A 22288-nucleotide genomic window follows, 5' to 3' on the forward strand; every position below is an offset into this window, starting at 1 on the left:
AGTAGTTACTTTCCCCACATGATCTCATTGTACATTTTAGAATACATCCTGATGACTTAATAAAATTGTTCTGTTAATGGCTAAGATAGTACATTAACTGCAATCAAAGGCCATATAAAATCTAAGCACATCATGATCACCTTAATCTGTCTTTATAAGCCAATGATGCCATTTGCCTGGTACTCACCTATTTTTAAATTTGACTTATTTTGAAGGGAATTGGTAACAAAACGGAGATAAGTGTCAGGGGACAAGACAGACTTATAATTTCTACACCAAACCAGAGAAATGAAAAGGCAACTCAGAATATGTCATCTCCTGAAGCAACATCTGGTCCTACAGGTGGGTATGAATGAAGAGAGTACATAGGTCCACTTAAGAGGTCTTGGTTCTACCCAGTTAGCACATGGCAGCTGTGTTGCTGAGAAACCTTTGGTTATCAAATTATGTTTAAAAAATCAAACTATAGAAGCACCTATTTCAATAGTAAAGGACGGTTTAGGGGGTAGAGAGTTTTAGTCATAGTAACAGGAATAGTTGTTTTTCCTATAGGAATTTAAACAGGGTTCTATAATGAAAAGACTATAGTTATAAAATCTCTGTGTATCTGAGTAGATGCACCATTTGATGGTCATTCTTCATGAGAATAACAACGTTCCTTTTCTAGCACTATTAACACATTCTTACTGTTTCTCCTTTATCCTCTGTTGGACACAAATTGGTGGATGCTCTCACGGTTTCCATCATTCTTAGGTGTGCTACATGTTAGTAGCTGAGGGGCTCAGGTCTAACTCTCCTCTTATAATCTTCTCTGATTAACAGATACTATGAATTGAAAATCAAGCTACATTATTCTCGCTTAAAGGAGAAATGCCTATAGTCAGTAAGATTGTGCTTTTGAAATAGTCAAAGTAATTTTAATTGAGACTGACTTTTATTAAGGATTTTATAGCTTAATTGAGTGTCTGGTGGGTTTTGGTTTATATAGCAGTAGTACTACGAATCTGACCAGTATTCATGAGGACCCAGGTTGGATCTCTGGCCTCACTCAGTGGGGTTAAGGATCTGGTGTTACTGTGAGCTGTGGTGTAGGTCACAGATGTGGCTCAGATCTGGCATGACTGAGTCTGAGTGTGGTGTAGACCAGCAGCTACAGCTCTAATTTGACCCCTAGTCTAGGAACCTCCATATGCTGCAGGTGCAGCCCTAAAAAGAGACCAAAAAAAGAGTTAAGATATTAGCTAGCTTGGTCATTTGAAATCTTAAAAGACAGGAGTTTGTTTCACTTTGTTCCTTTAAAAACTTTTTTGGGGGAGTTCCTGTTGTGACTCAGCAATAGCAAACCTGACTAGTATCCATGAGGATGTGGATTCAATCCCTGGCCTTGATTAGTGGGTTAAAGGATCCGTGTTGCCATGAGCTGTGGTGTAGGTCACAGACATGGCTCGGATCTCATGTGGCTGTGGCTGTGGCTGTGGCATAGGCCAGTGGCTACAGCTCCAATTCGACCCCTAGCCTGGGAACTTCCATATGCCAAGGGTGCGGCCCTAAAAAGGAAAAAAAAAAAAAAAAAAATGGGGTGGGAGTTCCCATTGCAGTTCAGCGGGTTAAAGACCAAATGTTGTCTCTGTGAAGATGTAGGTTTGATCCGTGGCCTTACTCAGTGGGTTAAGGATCTAGCATTGCCTCAGTCTGCAGCATGGGTTGCAGCTGTAGATCCTATTTGACTCCTGGCCTGAGAACTTCCATATGCCACAGGTTAAAAAAAAAAAAATACACACACACACACACACACACACAAATCTAAGAAGTGACCAAATAATTTGTTAGAAGGAGTAACGTCTGGAGACCTGAGGTCGTAATCGTGAATCAATAATAACTCAGGCAAACCTGTAACTGAATGGTATATAAGGGGTAAATATCTTTGTAAGGGAAATTTGAGTAAGATTTTTCTTATAAAATGTAAATAAAAACAATCATTTTTCAGGAAAGAATTTGGGGTGGGGTAGCTTTCTTTAAAAAAAAAAAAAGTGATGGGGGCCTGCAGGATGGGGTGAGTTTGTGGCAGAGGAGATGGGGCATATATTGGACAGGGCATAGTAAATAGCATGCCTTTATCCAATTGAGTTGGGAGAGGAAGCTGCACCAAAGTAAGGAGGGAGCAGCAAAGTCCAGAACCGGATTTGCAACTTGTATTATGTTGAGATTGTATAAAAATGAAATTATAATGTTGAAGCAATGAAGAAGGGACTTAGAAGAGTTCGCATTAATTAGTCCTAACTGAAAATGTTTGTTACCTTCTTTGGTCTGGAAAGAATCTTTTGGCCTCAGCGCTCCATAGTTAGGTCTATCCATTTTTTCATCTTTATACTAGTTAGTAATTTGTCTGAAAGTAAGTGTGATACTTAGACTAGTGTGATACTTAGTCTAGGAGGATCATTATTTAAATATCTACATTCTCCTATCTAGGGAGAAAGTAAATTCTTCATAGAATATTAGATCTTAAATATTAAACTTTGACTTTAAAATTTTTTATTGAAGTATAGTTGATTTACAGTGTTATGCCAATTTCCTCTATACAGCAGAGTGACTCAGTTATACACATACATACATTCTTTTTTTGTATATTTTCCATCATGATCTATCCCAAGAGATTGTCTGTAGTTTCTTGTGCCGTACAGTAGGACCTCATTGCTTATCCATTCTAAATATAATAGTTTGCATCTACTAAGGATAAACTCCCACTCCCTCCCACTCCCTTCCCTCTCCCCTCTGGCAACCACCAGTCTATTCTCCATGTCTGTGAGTCAGCCTCTGTTTTGTAGATAGATTCATTTGTGCCATATTTTATATTCCACGTATAAGTGGTATCATATGGTATTTGTCTTTCTGTTTGACTTACTTCACTTCATATGATAATCCCCTGTTGTATCCATGTTGCTGTAAATAGCATTATTTCGTTCTCTTTTATGGCTAAATAGTATATATGTGCCACTTCTTTTTTTTTCTTTTTCCTTTTTTTAAGTGCTGCACCTGCAGCATATGAAAATTCCTAGGCTAGCGATCGAATCAGAGCTGCAGCTGCTGACCTGCACCACAGTCACAGCAATGCCAAAACCGAGCTACATCTGCAGCCTACACTGCAGCTTGCAGCAATGCCAGATCTTTAACCCAGGGATCAAACCTGAATCCTCATGGATACTAATCAGATTCTTAACCTGCTGAGCCACAGCGGAAACTCCACATCTTCTTAATTCATTCATCTGTCAATGAACATTTAGGTTGTTTCTGTGTCTTGGCTATTGTGAATAGTGCTTTAAACTTTTACATTTAATGGAGCCTGTTTTTTCCTTCCCCTCAGCTACTGAACATTTCATTTTCATGTGGTCTTTTCACTTCAAAATTTAAGTTCTGCTGTGAATTTTCTTCTTTTCCTCTTTTTTTTCTTAAGTGAAAAAGTGGAAAGTTATAATTCTTTATATGAGAAAAAAAGCACAGTTCCTTCCTTGGGCAGACCTGTGTAATTAAACTGTAAATTAATGTTGGAGCTTTAATTTAGAAATGACCACTCTCAAGCTTTGCCCATGGTTTAAATTTGGTTACCACTGTAGTTGATAAGTGTATTTTGTCTTTTAAAATGACCATTTTGCTCCTTGTGAAAATAACTTAAGTAGTTGAAAAGTCAGAAGAGAGATCTGATTTCCCTTCAGAAACCAATTGCATCATCATCTCAGCTGGTGTTAACTACTCGTGGAGAATTCTTGAGCCTTTTCTTAGTAAATTTAGGTGCTAAATAGAATGTGTGGCTACATTGTTAGGGTTTGAAGAGTTGTATTTGCATTTATACCAGATTTCTAAGCTATTTTCCAAATCCTGAGATGCTCACTTTTCCTTTGAACCTAAATGTAATACTTTTTAGTGCTTTTAAATGTAGTAGAATTTATGTGTTTTTTGGGTGGTTTTCAGAATTTTGTATTTTTCTTTTTTTTCTTTAGGGCCACCCCCCTCGGCATATGGAAGTTCCCAGGCTAGGGGTCAAATTGGAGCTACAGCTGCCATCCTACGTATGCCACAGCCACAGCAACACCAGGATCTGAGCCCTGTCTGCAACCTGCAACTGCAGCTCACGGCAACACTGGATTCTTAACCCACTGAGTGAGGCCAGGGATTGAACCTGCAGTCTCATGATTATGGGTTGTGTTTGTTACTGCTGAGCCGCAATGGGAACTCCCAGAATAATTTTAAGGAGCCACCACATTGCCTTATTTTCTCTAAAATAACAAATCAAATACCATTTTCCCTTGAGGGAACAATTTCGTCATCCTTAAAACACAGGTAAAGATTTTGTTCGTTTTAAGCATTTCTGTTATTTTCCTCTTTTCTCGTAGGTACTTGAGCATTGAGGATTTCTGGAACAGTCAGGTGTGAGGTGTTGTCTTAGTAAACATTTTCATTATGTAAGGAAAAGAGCAGAGGACACCTTCCTTCTGTAACTTCTCTGCTAGAAATTTATTAACCACAGCTCAGAAACAATACATTACTACCAAAGTACCCCCTCTTCCCCTACTCAGAGAAGCAGTTGGATCCTTCTTTGTTTTGGCTTTGAACAAAGGTGAGGGAAGCCATTTACACAGAGATAAGAACAGTGAGGCCAGAAAATATACAGGTGATGTGGAGGCTTCATTGAGGTAGCTTCTGCAAGGTGATTATTGTCTAGGAAGGATCATTTAGGTGGTCCAAGCACTGAAAGGATGAGAACAGCTGCACTGAAGGTATCACACACACACCCCACACCCCCACCTTCTCGGGGTCACAGAATAATGAATCACTGTTTGATTCATTCCTGACTTACTGTTTTTTCTCCTTTCTTCTGTTTTATCCTTTCCAAAATGGGGTCCCACAAGTTTTCTTTCAAAGAATTTTACTGTTGAAAAATCTACAGTTTCTTTTTTTCACCATTTAACATTAAAAAGCTTGATAATTTATTTTAACTAGTTTTCCATGACTAGTTATTTCTAAAGTATAACAAATCCCTTGATAGTCAAATTAATGATTCAGTTTTGGTCACATTTTTGTTCCTTTCCTGCTTTTTTCCCTGTGGTTGTTAATGATATAACAGTAACAAAACTTGTATAAGTGCACCCAGCACTGTTAAGCATTTTACATGTAGAAATCATTTATTGGTTAAAATTAGCAAAATCCATGGTACTGGTTGAATTTTGAACCATTACTTCCTAATGTCAACTGAGAATAAAATTATTTTCATCTATCCCTTCAATCCCTTCATCCCTTCAGTTACTGTTAGGTAAATGTGTTTATCTGCCTTAAAACTAAACAATTTCTCTGCTGTTTTAGTTTGACTATAATTTGTAAAAATCAGAGTTCTCATCGTGGCTCAGTGGTTAACGAATCTGACTAGGAACCATGAGCTTGTGGGTTTGATCCCTGGCATTGCTTAGTGGGTTAAGGATCCAGTGTTGCTGTGAGCTGTGGTGTAGGTTGCAGAAGTGGCTCGGATCCCGAGTTGCTGTGGCTCTGGTGTAGGCTGGCGGCTACAGCTCCGATTGGACCCCTAGCCTGGGAACCTCCATATGCTGCAGAAGCGGCCCTAGAAATGGCAAAAAGACACACACACACAAAACAATGTTGTAAAAATCCAGTCCTTCTTTATCTGTATAGTTTAGGGTCCTTTATGAATCCAAGTCTCAATCTATCAGCCTTCACAATTTGATCTGTACAATTTTTTGTATGTATTCCCAAGTGTTTGATAGTTTTTAATGATTTATTAGCAAAGGACCAAAAGTAATGGATAGGAGGGAATTTGGTCAAATCTTAATTACTTACCTGTCAAGGCATCTTCAAATGAGTTTTTATTTGGTTTAAATTATCTTTTAGGCTCAGTAGAAAAGAAGCAACAGAGAAGATCAATTAGAACTCGTTCTGAATCAGAGAAATCCACTGAGGTTGTGCCAAAGAAGAAGATCAAAAAGGAGCAGGTTGGCTTCCTACATGTAGAGAGTTAAAACATTGTATCTGTAAATGTTGTGGTTTATATTGGTATCTCAAAAGAAAGAGAAGCTTCCCCCACACTGGGTTTCCTTTCCGACGCATCTGTGCTGGTGAGTCCCAGTGCCCGTTCTCATACAGCCGCCCCGTGATTCTGCTTCAGGCACTTTCACAGAGAACAGTCAGGCTTCAGGAGATGGGAAGCCAGTGGTACGAGACTTCTAAGGAATTCCTCAAATTAATTTTGAAATTTCTGTTATGAGCAAAATGATTTCATGTTTTCATGATTTTTATTTGGAACCATCATTGAGTTCCTTTTTTATTTTTTTATTTTGATTTTTGGTTTAAGCTGCTGGTATGTATTATTTTTATTTTTTAAACAAATCAAATTAATTTAAGTATAAAGGTTTTATTTAAGAAACAGATAATCGTAGATGATCTGATTTATCTGTTGGTATCACAGATTTTTTGGAATGTTATTTTCCCAGTGGAATGGCACTCACGTGTTATTGGGTTATCAGATACACACTCTTTAAGAAAAAAAGAGATGAGGCATTTTGACTGAAGAGTATTAAACCAGTGTAATCCATCCAGTAATATGCATATTAAATTACCTTTTCAAAGAAAATTTTGGAAACCATTACTCCTTTAACAACTCACAGTCAGAATTTTTCTTAATTTTTTTAAACTGAAAGAGTATCCATTTTCACAGCCCAGACAGCTGCTATCAAAGAGAATTATGAATGGTATGAGTCCAATAAGCTTTATATTTTTAAAACCACTTAATTACAAAAAAATGTGAAGTTTTCTATTTAAATTATTTTCTTCATAACTTTTAAACTTCCAAACTTAAAAGGTGATTTTGTGGGTACTCTGTGGTATCATCAAGCATGTAAAACAATTTTCCCAGAAACATTTAAAATTTAAGTAATATACTAACTTGGCATTCATTTATCATAATTAACTTTCATACTTAGGAAATTATATTCCAAAAAATCTTTCTAAGCTCTTGCAGATCTACAGTATTCCTTACCAAAATGAAAGTTGTGATTTTGCCAGCTGGTTCCCAAATTCAGTCTGTGACCAGTCAGTCTAAAATTAATAAACAGAATGAGTACAAAAAATGGGACAGATTGTTAATGCCACTGTGTTTATAGTTAGTAGTAGAACAATACCAGTGATTGTTTAGAAGATTTTATATTTGTATTACTAATTGTATCTTATAAAAGCGCTTCTGTTGTATGTTTTTTTACCTGTTGTAAAAAAAAATAATAAAAATTTTTTTTAAAAAGCTTAGAATAATCCTTAAATATTTACAAAATGTGTTTCAACATGCATATTTCACCACATTTCAAGGAAACATAAAATTCAATTCAGAGCTTAAACAGGAACTCCTCCAAACAGCATCTTTTTTTAATTCCAATGGTTTAATCCTCAAATTACCACGTGTTTTACATATACATTGGCAGAATAACTTCTGATCTCGCTCTCCTAATGTAGGATCAAGACACTGTTCATAAGACACTCAAGAAAGTGCTTTTGCAATATCACAAACTTATTTTCTTAAGTTTGTACTAGCAGCAAAAGTATTGAGCTTCCAGCTGTATGGAGCGCTGTAGCACTCTCTACAGAGAGGGTCCTGATTCCCAGCAACTTAGATGTGAGTGCAGGCGCGGAAGGGTCTTAAAGTGGCGTGAGTTACTTAACCTGAGTATCATAGTAAGTAACAATTTATCCTAACGTCTTTGGGGCGGGAGGGGTTTATAGCAGCACCGGGGCTGGTTGCAGAAACAACCCCTCTCCTGCCTCCCAGACACTGAGGAAAGTGTTGGTGTTCTCTTCGTGTACCAAGGGAGTGGTGGGAAAGGCCTTCTCTCAAGAGCATGTGGCTGTGTGTTGTCACATGGCATCCAGCACAGGCAGCTAGGATTTAAACCTGCCCCAACCCTGAGGCAGAACTTTACCCAGAAAATGGGACCGACCGAGTCCGGATTTCAGATACATTAATCGCTCATCATCACTTAGACTGATGGAAGTACTCTCTTTTCCCTCTGTTCATTAAGTGAAAAAAAAAAATTCCCTATTAATGCTCTATTTTTCTGTCCAAACAGGTTGAAACAGTTCCTCAGGCTACGGTGAAGACTGGATTACAAAAAGGTGAGTTATTATAATGTTGCTCTGCATTTCCTTGATTAAAACCAATTTTAAAGAATTATTTGTACTTCATGTATTTTTGTTTGTCTCTGTAAATCGTTGTTGCTCTTCAGTCGATAATTCGTGTGCAACTGAAGCATTCCCCTGTGTTTGTGTGTGTGTGTGCGCGGGTGCGTGCACGTGTGTCTTTTACAGTTGATCTTATTCTTTACCTCCATGTGAAAAGTCTTATTTGTTTTGGTAAATTGGAGAACACCACGTAGCCTTGATACTGTTTCCAACTTTTCTCCGTAAGACTCTGGGGTTTCACTGGTTTATAAACTAGGGATGTGACGAATCCACTTTTTTGGGTATTCGACTGAATACCGAATAGTAGCTATTAATGTTTGTCAAACATGGACTATGACAAATCAGACAAGACAACCTGATTGAAAAAAAAATTTTTGCCACATTTATTTTTACAGTGCTGTAAAATCTTTTTGTAAATTAAAGTGATTCATAGCATATTTATGGCCATTATTTGATGACCTTATGCAAAATCTATTTGAGATATGCACAGAGTTTAAGAAACCTTAAACTTAAATCTGTACTCTCCGTGTGCAATTTGACTACAGTACAAACTCCATAGCATGATTCGTGTGGTTTTTTTTTTCTTTTTTTTTTTTTTCGTTTTTTTCTTTTTTTCTTTTTTTTTTTTCTTTTTTTTCTTTTTTCTTTTTTTTTTTTTTTTTTTGGTGAGATCAGACTGTATTTAATACCTGTAGTTTACTCTGGGCAAATTGCATTATTTTAAAAATAAAATAAAATAAAAAACACCAGCCTCTCTGCATTCTCGGGGAGAAGTCTGCAGCGATGGTCTCCGTGGAGATCCTCAGCAGAACTGAACAGCCTCTCGGAGGGAACACTGCTTGGCGGAGCTCCAAGAAAAGACATCGCGATCGATCGCTGCGAGATTAGGAGGCCTGATTGCGTTGTGTTTCCACCATTCCACAGGGTCGGCGGACCGGGGAGTGCAGGGCTCTGTCAGATTCAGTGACAGCTCCGTCTCCGCAGCGATTGAGGAAACTGTGGACTGAGATTCCTGTACAATTTCATCCCAGAAACTCCAGACTTGGAGTCTCCATGCAAGATTTCTTTGTCGGCGGCTTGCTAAACAGTCTCTTTGTTTTCAATTTTGATTTTGCCAATCATCATGGCATATTCCTGCCTGGTTTCTTCTTCAAGACTCTGAACAATTGCTTTAACATTCAGATGATTTTTTTTTCCGGTCTGAGCTGGATGGGTACAGCTTAAATCATGGGTCCAGCCTAAAAACCACCGTTTAACTTAGACTGATCAATTTCAACATGGACTGTTTTTGGTTTTTTTTGGTTTTTGTTTTTAAATAAAGCATCATTAATGCACATCTGCAGGGTTTTGCCAAACAGCCCAAACTGTATACATTACAATCATTAAAAGCTCTTATTTTTTTTTAACGTTAGTGCCGTTATCATGGAGAACAGCGTGGCAGCTGCCTCTGGCAGTCTGTCCTTTTTCTAGCATTTTCAGAAACTCATCGGAAATGGCAGTACCTGTGTTTCCCTTCGAAAGCCTCTCAGTACAGCACTCCTGTTCCTCTGTTAAAACTCCTTGTTAATCCAGTGATCTTTTAGGCCAAGGAAATATTTTGTGGTGGTGTTCTGGGTCCATACACCAGCAATGAAGGAGATAGATTTGTGTACTTGTGTTTTTTAATCAGCGTTCACACGGGCAGGCACCCTCATTGATAGATGTAAGGCAACATTCATTGACAACCTTGTAGGATGGGATGTGATAACGAGGTTCCAGTAATCTGAGCAGTCTAACGAGGCCCACATCCTCCACCACAGAGCATGGCCACACACCAAGTGCTGCTCCCACTCGGCCTTTGCGGATCTTCATGGCCTCGGGAGACCTGTTCCTCCAGGGTCTCTTCTGGACTGCACACTTCCACCATAGCTTGCTGGGCTGGTCTAGATGTCTGTTTGTTGTATGGAAATTTTGGGGGAAAACAAAAATCCAAAACACAAACTGTGGGTTGAAATGTTAACGTCTCCTTGGTTCCTTGGTACTCACCGTGCCTGATCTGCACACTTCATCGTGGCTGTTTCTGTATAGCCTATACTGCATTAGCCCAAGAGATTGTTGCTTTGTAACTTTTTGCACTATTGTTTTGGCTGGATTTGTATTACACACAGTTTTAAAAAAAAAAAAAAATTCCACACTATTCTCTGCCTTTTTTTTTTTTTTTTTTTTTTTCATATTTATTTCTTCCCGCACCAGTTCCACATAGAGGCCTCTCATCCAGCTCTTCATGACTTGGCTGCACTTGAACATTGATTGTCTGTTTACAGCCCTCAGCACTGTGCCTCCTAGATGGCATGACATAGGTAGCTGTCTGCAGCACTTGTAACGGTCACCATAATGCCCTTCACCGAGGAAGGCTCAGATGAACAATTATGAACATCCAGGATTTATTTGGGGGGTGATAATCAACTGAATTGCAAAATTTGGGGGAAAATGGCACTATCCGTGTACGAATCGAATACAAATCAAAGATTTGTCACATCCCTAATAAAAACAAGATGGAGGTGTCTCTGCGACCATATTTGTAAGCTACACATTGTGTCGGGTTTTATGTCTCCCCCTCCAAATTGAATGGTTCTTTGGATTGCTCCAAATCGATCCACTGTCCTGCACTTTTGCTAGAATTGTTTTTTAGGTTGGAACTTGGGCTCTGCTGCCCGAAAATAGCTTTAGAGCAGGAGCACTGAATTAAATGTTTTACAAGAGCGGTTATAAATTAAATCACTCACCATCAGGAAGGTCAGAAGCTCATGAAGTTTTGACTCCTGACTTCAGTGTTACAAAGAGAGCTGTGCGTTTTTTTACACTACAGATGAGTTTGGGGAAAGAAAATATTCTCCCACAAAAAAAAAAAACTAAAACAACAAACTCTAAGCACTATTTTAGGATTAATTTCGGTGTGTTGTATTAAGGTGCCAGCGAGATTTCAGATTCCTGTAAACCACTAAAGAAAAGGAGCCGCGCCTCAACTGATGTAGAAATGGCTAGTTCAGCATACAGAGACACGTCTGACTCCGATTCCAGAGGCCTGAGCGACCTGCAGGTAAATATGTCCCAGGGTCTGGGGACAACACTGCCTTGCTTTGCAAAACCAAGTCACTGAGTAATAAATACTTGGCCTCATTTATTTGGAAAGAATAGGGAATTAAAAAACAAAAACAAAACAAAAAAAACTCATAGGTGGCCTAGCAGTTAAGCATCCAGCATTGTCATTGGTGTGGCACTGGGTTGATCCCTGGCCTAGAAACTTCCACATGTCAAGCCAAAAAAAAAAAAACCTCCAAAATACTTGTAGTAAAGAAATCATTTTGATTATTTTGTAACTTAGGGGGCTCTTAAATTTTGCTTATCTCTTATAGATCAGCAAAACTATGCTTACAGAAGCATAGTTTTTTGTTTTCCTTTTTGTCTTTTAGGGCCGCACCCATGGCACATGGAGATTCCCAGGCTAGGGGTCCAATCGGAGCTGTGGCTGCAAGCCTACACCACAGCTCACAGCTATGCCAGATCCTTAACCCACTGAGCGAGGCAAGGGATCAAACCCACATGCTCATGGATCCTAGTTGGGTTCGTTAACCTCTGAGCCATGACAGGAACTCCCCAGAAGCATAGTTTTTTAATTTTAACAGTTTCTCTCAAAACACCAGACATCTGGTGTCCAGAGGTTTTAGGAAGAAAGGGAGGGAGGGAGGGAGAGAGGAAGGAGAGAAAGAGATTGAGCAAATCGTACTAGGACTCATGGCACTTCATTTTGAGAAAACTTATTTTTCTTAAATGTGTTATGTTGTCCTTATAACAGGTAGGCTTTGGGAAGCAAGTAGATAGCCCTTCAGCCACTGCAGATGCAGACGTTTCTGACGTGCAGTCCATAGATTCAAGTTTGTCAAGAAGAGGCATCGGAACGTGTAAGAAGGACACTGTGTGTCAGGTAGGCAAGCCCCCTGCCCTGCAGCTTGAGATAAAGGTGACTGCTATAATATGCTGCCCGTCAATACTTTCTCCTGTTGGAGAGGGTAGTGTCTTTCTAATTAATGGTATTACTTTAACGCTACAAATCTAAAAGCCATTTCTGGCTCTTGACTTCCCTTTTAGAGTTGGAATAGTTATCATTCACATGAAGGGCCAGTCTTTGTTGTGATATACCCTTCTTAATTGGATGTAAATGGCTGACTTCAAAAACATTTCCTAAAATTTAAGTTGGTATTAGCTTTTTTTAATGTACATTTACCCTTTTTGGAAAATACTCTTTTGCCCTGTGAAGAAAAGTTAACGTATGCAGATTCTGTAGACGGAATCATAAAAGAACAAGTATTAAGCTTTATACATGCAGGGTCTAGAAATAGTTATCTGCTTTCAGTGGTTCTCAAAGTGAGGGCCAAGGACCAGCAGCACCAGCATTGCCAGGATATTTATTGGAAATTCAAATTCTCAGGCCCCACCCCAGACCTACTGAATCAGAATCTGCGGACCCAGTAATGTGTGTCTTAACAGGCCCCCCAGTGGCTCTGAGGTTTTGGGGGGTTGAGAACCACTGCTTCTTGCCATGTTACAGATCTGTGAAAGCCCCAGCGACTCTCTGATTCCCTGTGAGGGAGAGTGCTGCAAACACTTCCACCTGGAGTGCCTGGGATTGACATCACTCCCTGATGGAAAGTTCGTCTGCGTCGAATGTAAAACTGGTGAGCCTCCTCATTTTGGTAGACCTGAGGATGGGTAGGGAGGAAGGTGCAACGGCCTCATCTCCTCTGGCATCCCCTTCTCTCACCATATTTTATGTACCTCTTATCTCCTCTCCCATAACTATTCTGACAAATTAAGACCATCAATGATTAGGCTTCCTAAGGTCAAAAGAGTAGTACTACTCTCAGATTTCCTCCGACCAGTGCCTTTACTGCAAAATCTATCAGAGTATCCAGGTGTATTTGTGTTTTATCTAAAGAGCCATACAAAGTATAATTCATACAAAAGAAGAATTATTCTTCAGAGAGGTTTGGGATTTTTGTGCTCAATAAATTGCTTTAAAATCATTTGACTTTATGGAAGTTTCCTGGTGGCCTAGCGGTTAAGGAACTGGTGTTGTCACTGCCCACTGTGGCAAGGGTTCAGTCCCTGGCCCAGGAACTTCCACATCCTGCAGGCATGGCCACAAAATAAAATAAAATCAATCATTTGACTCTGATAGACTGGAATATGTTCCATTACAAACCATAACCATGGTGATTGGTATTTTTAGGGAGAAATGCAGTTACTGGAAATTAATTGTAAAACATGGGGGGTTTGGAGTCACTGTATGTTTCTTGTCCACCGTATGTAAACTGCCACTTATCAAAATAATTTATAGAGAAAGAAATATGCAAGTTTATTTTCCTCTCCGTGTAGCCATGGTTCTAGTTAAAGTCATAGAAAGCAGAAGGTAGAATTGTTTGTTTAATCTATAAGGCAAGTGAAAAGTCAACTGGAGATAGCATGGTAGCGCCTCTAGGAACTATGTATATATTTTTGTGGGTTTTGCTTTTGTTTTGCTGTGAGGAACTGTGAGCCAATTGGATATCAAGTTTTATGATGTGCTTATCTTACCTTTGACATCTTACTATTTTTCTACTCCTTTTTCCCCTTTATTTGGATTCTTGTAGACATTTATTTTATACTTTTTTATTTGTATGCCTCCAAAATCCTTTGTGTGTTCTAAATTCCATTAGAATGGTAATTTTTTTTAACCAAACACTAAATACCAGTTGCTCTTAGTACTAAGCATTTTATATTCTTATCTCATTTGACCCACATAACATTTTGAAATAGATACTGTTATTATTTCCCTTTTACAGAGTGTGAAACTGAGGATTAGAGTTTGGTTTCCAGCCTTGCCAAAGGTCACAAAGTCAGCACATGGTAAAACTGAGGTTTAGGCCCAGGAGGCAGAGCTTGACCCAGAGTCCTTGCTCTTTTACCATCACTTTCTACCACCTTGACTGGGTAGGATGGAGCTCTTATGTATCCTGAGCACTCTCACATACACGCACACACACACCCACCTACATACACAGGCAAAAATTAAGCAATAGAAGCTGCCTTAAACATAAAACATATTTTTCCCAGTGTAAAACTCATTTTATTAATCACATTTAGACTTGAACAGTTTGCCAATTGGTAGCCTCAGGGTCAGATTCTCTGCACATTGTTTTATTTGGCCCTCAGAGTGAGGTGTTTTTGTTTTTCTTTTTCCACACCTGTGGCATATGGAAGTTCCCAGGCTAGGGGTTGAATTGGAGCTACAGCTGCTGGTCTATACCACAGCCACAGCAATGCTAGATCCAAGCTTCATCTGCGACCTACACCACAGCTCACAGCAATGCCAGATCCTTAAACCACTGAGCAAGGCCAGGGATCGAACCTGTATCCTCATGGATACTAGTTGGATTTGTTTCCACTGAGCCACAATGGGAACTCTCTTCAGAGTGAGTTTGAAAGTGTGAACATGGATCAGGCATGTACTCTTGGTTCTCCACATTCCCTACCGTTCCCTTTTTCTAAAACAGTCATTCAGTCATTGATATAACCTGCCTGGCCCTATTAAGCATTCTAATTTGTAGTCTATTTAAATTACAAATAGGAAGGACCATGCATCTCAGTATTAAGACACTCTAGAGCTTCTCTTCTAACTCCAGAATCCAGCAGAATTCTGTCAGCAAAAGTTGGATATAATCTAATTTGGTACCCATTAGGAAATTTAAGAAGAAAATTTGCTTTAAAAATGAATAGAACAAAGTTAGAGAACTCACACTTCTGATTTCAAATTTTACTACAAAGCTACAGTAATTAAAACAGTATGGTACTGGCATAAAGACCTATAAACCAATGGGATTGAATAGGGAGCCCAGAACTAAACTCACATATGTGGTCAAATGATTTTTTAACAAGGGTGCAAAGACTGTTCAATGGGGAAAGGATAGTCTTTTCAGTAAATGGTGCTGAGAAGACTGTATTCACGTGCAGAAGAATGAAGTTGGATCCTTAATATATACAACAATTAATTCAAAATGGATCAAAGACCAAAACATAAGAGCTAAAACTTTATAAAACTCTTAGAAGAAAGCACACACAAAAAAACCCCCAAATAACCCAACTCAAAATTGGCAAAGGACTTGAATAGACATTTCTCTGAAGAAAATACACAAGTGCTTAGTAAAACGTGAAAATATGCTCATCGTCCTAGCAGTCAGGGAAATGCAAATCAAAACCACAAAAGTAATTGTTTTTTAAATTGTTTTTGATTTATTTATTATCACATGAAAACAGGTTTGATACCAATTTGATACACTGCCAACATATTAGGAGTGAAAACTTAGATTCTTCGAACTGTTGTTTAAAGTCATTTAGGAAGGTTTTTTGTTTGTTTATCAAAAGATAAACACTTTACATATAAAAAGTATTACAGAATATATGCCTGAAAAGCTCTTATACTACCACTTTCTGTTGTTTAAGACAAATGCGATTTCCGGAAAGTGTTTTCATTTGTCCTTTGGAATAAAATGTATAACAGGAAATTTTACTTATTACTTCCTTATTCCGAAGGAAGCCCTGTCCTAATGAGGGAAGGTAGTGGATGCATTTGCATGCTAGAGCTTCAAGTGTAAGTCTTGCAGGGCTTGCTGGCTCAGCTCTCTGTTACTGTAACAGTGCCACTAGTTATGACAGTTTTCATTTATATTAGATGTATTTTGATCCCTATGCAAGTGAAAGCCTATTTCATTTTTACATACAGCAGTTTATGTGTTAGGTGAAGTCAAACCTTTTAACCTTTAAAATAATTTTACATTTTTAAATTTATACCAGTTATTTTATGGGTGGTTTTTTTTTTTTTTTTTTTTTTTTTGGTGCAGAGGAGCCGCATCTGCAGCGTATGGAGGTTCCCGGGCTAGGGGTTGAATCAGAGCTACAGCTGCTGGCCTACACCACAGCCATAGCAACTCGGGACCCAAGCCATGTCTGTGACCTCCACCACAGGTCACAGCAATGCCAGATCCTTTGAGAAAAGCCAGGGATCGAACTCACATCCTCATGGATACTGTTGGATTCATTAACCACTGAGCCATGATGGGAACTCCTCTGCAGGGTTTTTGTTGTTGTTGTTGTTGTTGTTGTCTTTTTAGGGCCATACCAGTGGCATATGGAGGTTCCCAGGCTAGGGGTCTAATCCGAGCTACAGCTGTCGGCCTATACCACAGCCACAGCAACAGCAGATCCAAGCCAAGTCTGTGACCTACACCACAGCTCACAGCAGCAGCAGGTCCTTAATCCACTGAGCCAGGCCAGGGATCAAACCCACAACCTCATGGTTCCTAGTCGGATTCCTTTCCCCCACGCCATGATGGGAACTCCTACAGGTTATTTTATTTTATTTTATTTTTTTATTTTTTCAATTTTTAAAATTTTTTGTCTTTTTTTTTTTAGGGCTGCACCCACAGCATTTGGAGGTTCTCTGGCTAGGGGTCCATTTGGAGCTATAGCCGCCGGCCTATGCCACAGCCACAGCAACGCCAGATCCGAGCCACATCTGTGACCTACATCTCAGCTCACAGCAACGCCAGATCCTTAACCCACTGAGTGAGGCCAGGGATCAAACCTGCAACCTCATGGTTCCTAGTCAGATTCGTTTCCATTGCACCACAACAGGAACTCCCCCTTCAGGTCATTTTAAAAATGATACTCTTATACAACATTGTAAATCAACTCTATGCCAATATAAAATAAAAATTAAATTAAAAAAATAAATTCTAAAAAAGCCAATACTAATGCCTTTACATCTACCTACATGTTAAAATATAATTTGAAATTTTATGTATGCACTAGGGCAATAACAACAACAAAAACCTGATGTACTTTGTTTTATTTCCATAACAAAGCTAATAATTAAAAAAATAACATTTGAACATACACAGTTGTAAGTACTAATTTTAAAGAATTTTTATAATTCAGCCACTTTAACACTGCAGTATTTTATTTCTACAACAAAGCCAATTAAAAACAACAACAAAGATTTGAGCATCACAGTTGTAGATACTAATTTTAAAGGGTTTTTATAATTTAGCCAACTTACTTGTAATGGCTAGGTACTTCCAAAACCAAATCTAACTTTCTGTAAAAGAAAAAAAGGAGAACAGAAACTATTTCTTGTATTTTTTTCTTTACAATTTTTATAGCATTATAAAAAAATGAGGAAAAGACTTGAATACTCCCCAACAGATGATATCCAAATGGCCGATAAATAGTCACTTATAATTTCCTTATGCCAGACGGAAACAAAATGTAAACGCTAATCCTAATTTTTAAAAAGGCAGATTATTACAGCTTTCAGTTGTTTGCAATTACAGGCAGTGCTTCAGTCAACATCCTTTTACATGTGCAAGTCTTCCCTAATGCAGATAGCAAGAAGTAGGATGTCTTCTTTTAGATGGATGCTGCCCTGTTGCCTTCTTCTAAGACAGTTCCTTCCAACTTAAACTCCTACCAGCAGTGTGTGAGTGCCTGTTTCCCTACCCCCATCAACAATTGGTATTATCAAACTCTTTTTTTCCTATTTGATGAATTCTTAAAATGTTAACTTGTGGTTTTATCTGATGACCAGTGAAGTTGAGCATTGTGTCATCTGTTTATTGGCTACTTGTCTTTCTGCTTTATGTAAATTGCCTGTTCATACTCTTTTTCCATTTTTATGTTAGGTTGTTTCTATATTAATTTATAATTCAAGTCTAAGTTGTCTTTGCTTATTTATGTTACATATATTTTCTGCATATGTGAACTCTTTTTTTTTCCCCTCCATGATTCTGCTTTATTTTGTATTGATTGACTAATTGGTTAAAGTAGAGTTGATTTACAACATTATATTAGTTTCAGGTGTACAACATAATGATTCAGTATTTTTATAGATTATACTTTTAACGTTATGATAAACTATTGACTTATATTCCCTGTGTTATATAATAATATATCCCTGTATCTTTATTACATATAGTACTTTGTACCTTTTAATCCCCTGTCCCTGTCTTGCCCCTCCCCAACCTCCTCTCCACTAGTAACCATCACTTTGTTCCTATATCTGTGAGTCTATTTTGTTATATTCATTGGTTTGTTTCATTTTTTAGATGTCACATATAAGTGATAACATCATATATGAACTCTTTATATAACAAAACATGATCCTTTGTCATCTTTGATGCATTTATATTTCTACATCTTTTTTTTTTAATTGTTCCTTCTTTTTTTCTATTCTCTTCTTATCTTTTTTTTTTTTTTTTTTGGCCAAGCCTGTGGCTTTTGGAAGTTCCCAGACCAGAGATCAAACCTGCACCACAGCAGTGACAGTGCCAGATCCCTAACCCACTGCACCACAAAATAACTTCTCTCTTCTCTTCTCTTCTAATTAGCATTATTTCTTTCTTAAAGTGTTTGGCAGATTGACCAGAGGAGCCATCTGGGTTTAAATTTTTCTTTGCTGTGAAGTTTCTAATTATAGTTTGTTTCTTTAATAGTTTATAGGCCTATCATATTTTGTATTTATTTTTGTGCCAGTTATTGGTAAGTTCTGTTTCTCTAGGAATCTGTTCATTCATCTGAATTTTCAAATTTATTGACAAAAATGTAGTGATATTCTTTTATTATTTTTTAAAACATTTTTAGGATTTGTACTAATATACCATTTTTCATTTCTGATATTGTTAATATTGCTGCTTTCCCTCTCCTTTTTAATTTTTTTAATTAAACATTTCTTTAAATTGATTTTTTTATTATTTTTAAAAAATTTTATTATAGTTGATTTACAATGTTCTGTCAATTTCTGCTGTGACCCAGTTATACATTTATATACATTTTTTTTCACATTATCCTCCATCATGTTCCATCATAAGTACTTAGGTATAGTTCCCTGTGCTATACAGCAGGATCTCATTGCTTATCCACTCCAAGTGCAATAGTTAGCATCTACTAATCCCAAACTCCCCAGTCTCTTCTTTTTTTAAAATCAGTCTTTGTTGCCAGGGATATCAGTTTTATTAATCTTTTTCAAAGAACCAACTTTTGGTTTTGTTACTCCTCCCCAGTTGTGTGTTGACTTCACTTCCTTCTTGAAGAATGCATTCACTAGGCATAGAATTCTGGCTCGGTAACAGTTTTATTTCAGCTCTTTAAGATAGCATTCCTTATTTTTTGGCTTCCCTCTTTCTCTTTCAGTCATCTCTCTTTTCCTTCTTTGAAGGTAATTGTCTTTTCTGTGGGTAATTTTAATATTTTCCCTTTGTCCTTGATTTTCTACAGCTTGAATAAGATGTTCTGTATTTTTATTAGAATTATGAGTTTTCATTGTATGTCTGCTTTACAAATGGAAATTGTGATTATCTGATGGAATCTGTCTTTTCTTTGGTAATTTCTTGTATTTATCCTGTGTTGGTAAGACCTTGCTATGCTCAGCTCCCAGGTGTCAAAAAATACTGTTCTGGGTTTTCTATGGAATTAATTTTAGTATAAAGTGAGAAGTGGAGATTTAAATTGTTTTTAGTGCTCTATCTCCAAATCGACATCAATTATTAAAGCAAATCAATTATTCTAGCAGGTTTTATTAAGTCATATTTTAATTTAACAAGTCAATGCCTTTTTTGTATGTTACACTCTTCTACATAGTAGTAGAATTTCTTTGAAAGGTACCTCTTTGATGTCAGTAGCTGCTTCCACTTAAAAGGAATATGCTTTAATCAGATTTTTATTTAATCTGTGTTCCTTACCAATTTTCCAGGACAGCACCCATGTTTTTCATGTAAAGTGTCTGGCACAGATGTGAAGCGTTGCTCTGTTGGTGCTTGTGGGAAATTTTACCATGAAGCCTGTGTCCGCAAATTCCCCACTGCCATCTTTGAATCAAAAGGATTCCGCTGTCCCCAGCACTGCTGCTCTGCCTGCTCTATGGAGAAAGATATCCACAAAGCAAGTAAAGGTAAAACAGAGCTGAGGAAGAGGACAAAGTTTTTGGCTTTTGTTTTTAAGTTCAGTAGCAAACAGTAAGTACATATTATTATAAAGAACATCAAGCATTCTCCCTCTGTTTATCTATACCTATTACAGCTCATCCACAGTGGATAATAAGAGAAATGGAGACTAGGTTCTAATTCACACCATGGGAACATTCAAGTGCTGTATGGGGGACCACCACCCCTCAAGCATTGCAGCAAACCGATTTTTCTTTGTGTGATCTCTGGATGGGCACTGCTTTCAGGGGCCATACAGCACAGGAAAAGCAGAGCCAGACTAGTAAAGAAAAACATTTTTATTTTACTATACTCAGCATCACATTGGATCCCAAAAGGTCTCATATCAGTTGATGCCTTATCACATAAATTCCTTCTTGATCATTCTGAACAGGTCGCATGATGAGATGTTTGAGGTGTCCAGTAGCGTATCACTCTGGAGATGCCTGCATTGCTGCCGGCAGCATATTTGTGTCTTCCTGCATTCTCATCTGTAGTAATCATTCCAAACGGAGCAGTAACTCTTCCTCTGCTGTAAATGTAGGCTTTTGTTTCGTTTGTGCAAGAGGTGAGTGACTTTATGTCTTTCTGAGTTCATTGGCATATTTCCCCATTAAAATCAAGTTTCAGCAATATCCCTTAGATAGATTAGCACTTCCTGTAACCAGTCCCTTTTATAACGTTAGATATTCAAACCATTAGAATAGTAATTCCTCCATAAATTAAGCTAAAGTCTTTAGCTTAATGTAATAATTGCATTTTTAATAAAATTGATATAGAATTATAGATGGGTTCTTAGTGTTCCTGTTTGGAGCATCAAAAGATGAAACTACAGTTGATCCTTGAATGACAGGACTTTGAACTGTGCAGGTCCATTCACATGTGCATTGTTCTCAATGCGTGCCGCAGTACCACGCAATCCAAGGTTGGTTGAATCTGCAGATGGGAGGGATGGTGACTGAAAAAGTTACAGTGGATTCTGACTGTGGGGGGGTCAGCACCCCTAACCCCCCAACACTGTTCAAGGGTTATCTCTCTTCTCTTCTGCAAACAGTTCTTCCCATTTGAAGTAGACTTTTCCCATATCATATTCTTTAATCCAGAGTTTTCAGCTAATTGAGATTTTACTTAGAAGACAAAATGAGCACACTTATTTTTTAACTGTTTATATTGTGTTTTATCATGTTTTACTCTGGCATTGAGGAAAGCCTGATGGGATACAGCCAAGGCAACATTAGTTAAGAGCTGGCGATGCATGCTTTCTTACTTGCCAGCTGTTGATATTTAATTATGCCAGGAAACTGATCAGTTAAAAACAATACTGTGTCCCTGAGGGGTCAGTGAACTTGAGTTTGCTGTAAAGTAGAACTTCTTTAGTTGAATATGATACAGAGTGTCCAGCTCTACTGAGTATCTCAGCTGCATTATAAAAAATAATTTTTAGTGTTTAATAAAGATTTTAGAAACCAACTAATGTCCCCAAATGCAGGTTTTTGTTTTAACTGCAAGTACGTAGTTTTCTAAACTCTTAGTAAATGAAATATTTGAAAGGACTCTATGGCATATCAGGCCTGTTAGATTATATTTAGACCATACTGAATATAAAATTTTGGTTTTGTTTTGGTTTTGCTTTAAAAGGCAGTTTTTTTAATTTTGTGAAAGTACTGTAAAGTATTTTCAATAGAATTTAAGTAGTATAGGAGTTCCCATTGTGGCTCAGTGGAAATAAACTGACTAGTATCCATGAGGACATGGGTTCAATCCCTAGTCTTGCTTAGTGGGTTAAGGATCTGGCGTTGCTGTGAGCTGTGGTGTAGGTCGCAGACATGACTGAGATCCCGAGTTGCTATTGTTGTGGCATTGCAGCTGCAGCTTCAGCTCTGATTCTACCTCTAGCCTGGAAATTTCCATATGCTGCAGGTGCAGCCCTAAAAAGCAAAACAAAAAAATTTAAGTAGTGTAATAGACCTTGAGTTGTTTTACTTTTGTAACTCTCTTTAAAAAAAAAT

At 37.9% G+C, this 22288-nt stretch overlaps 1 protein-coding gene across 9 annotated transcripts in view; it reads left to right on the plus strand.

The window, feature by feature from the left end:
* The window catches only part of NSD3 (nuclear receptor binding SET domain protein 3), a 109984-nt gene that overhangs the window by 59141 nt on the left and 28555 nt on the right, over positions 1–22288 (plus strand). For all 9 annotated transcript variants that reach the window (XM_021075909.2, XM_021075907.2, XM_021075910.2 and 6 more), the window contains 8 exons: positions 216–342; positions 5896–5996; positions 8118–8163; positions 11178–11308; positions 12065–12193; positions 12818–12944; positions 20051–20248; positions 20674–20847. In XM_021075909.2, the coding sequence (XP_020931568.1) occupies positions 216–342; positions 5896–5996; positions 8118–8163; positions 11178–11308; positions 12065–12193; positions 12818–12944; positions 20051–20248; positions 20674–20847 (1033 nt within the window). The remainder of the gene's footprint in view (positions 1–215; positions 343–5895; positions 5997–8117; positions 8164–11177; positions 11309–12064; positions 12194–12817; positions 12945–20050; positions 20249–20673; positions 20848–22288) is intronic.

The sequence above is a fragment of the Sus scrofa genome, chromosome 15, assembly GCF_054392235.1.
Source record: "Sus scrofa isolate SSC_HxYL_T2T_F1_AM1 chromosome 15, Sscrofa_HxYL_maternal_Yorkshire_Landrace_v2.0, whole genome shotgun sequence".
Lineage (NCBI taxonomy): Eukaryota > Metazoa > Chordata > Mammalia > Artiodactyla > Suidae > Sus > Sus scrofa.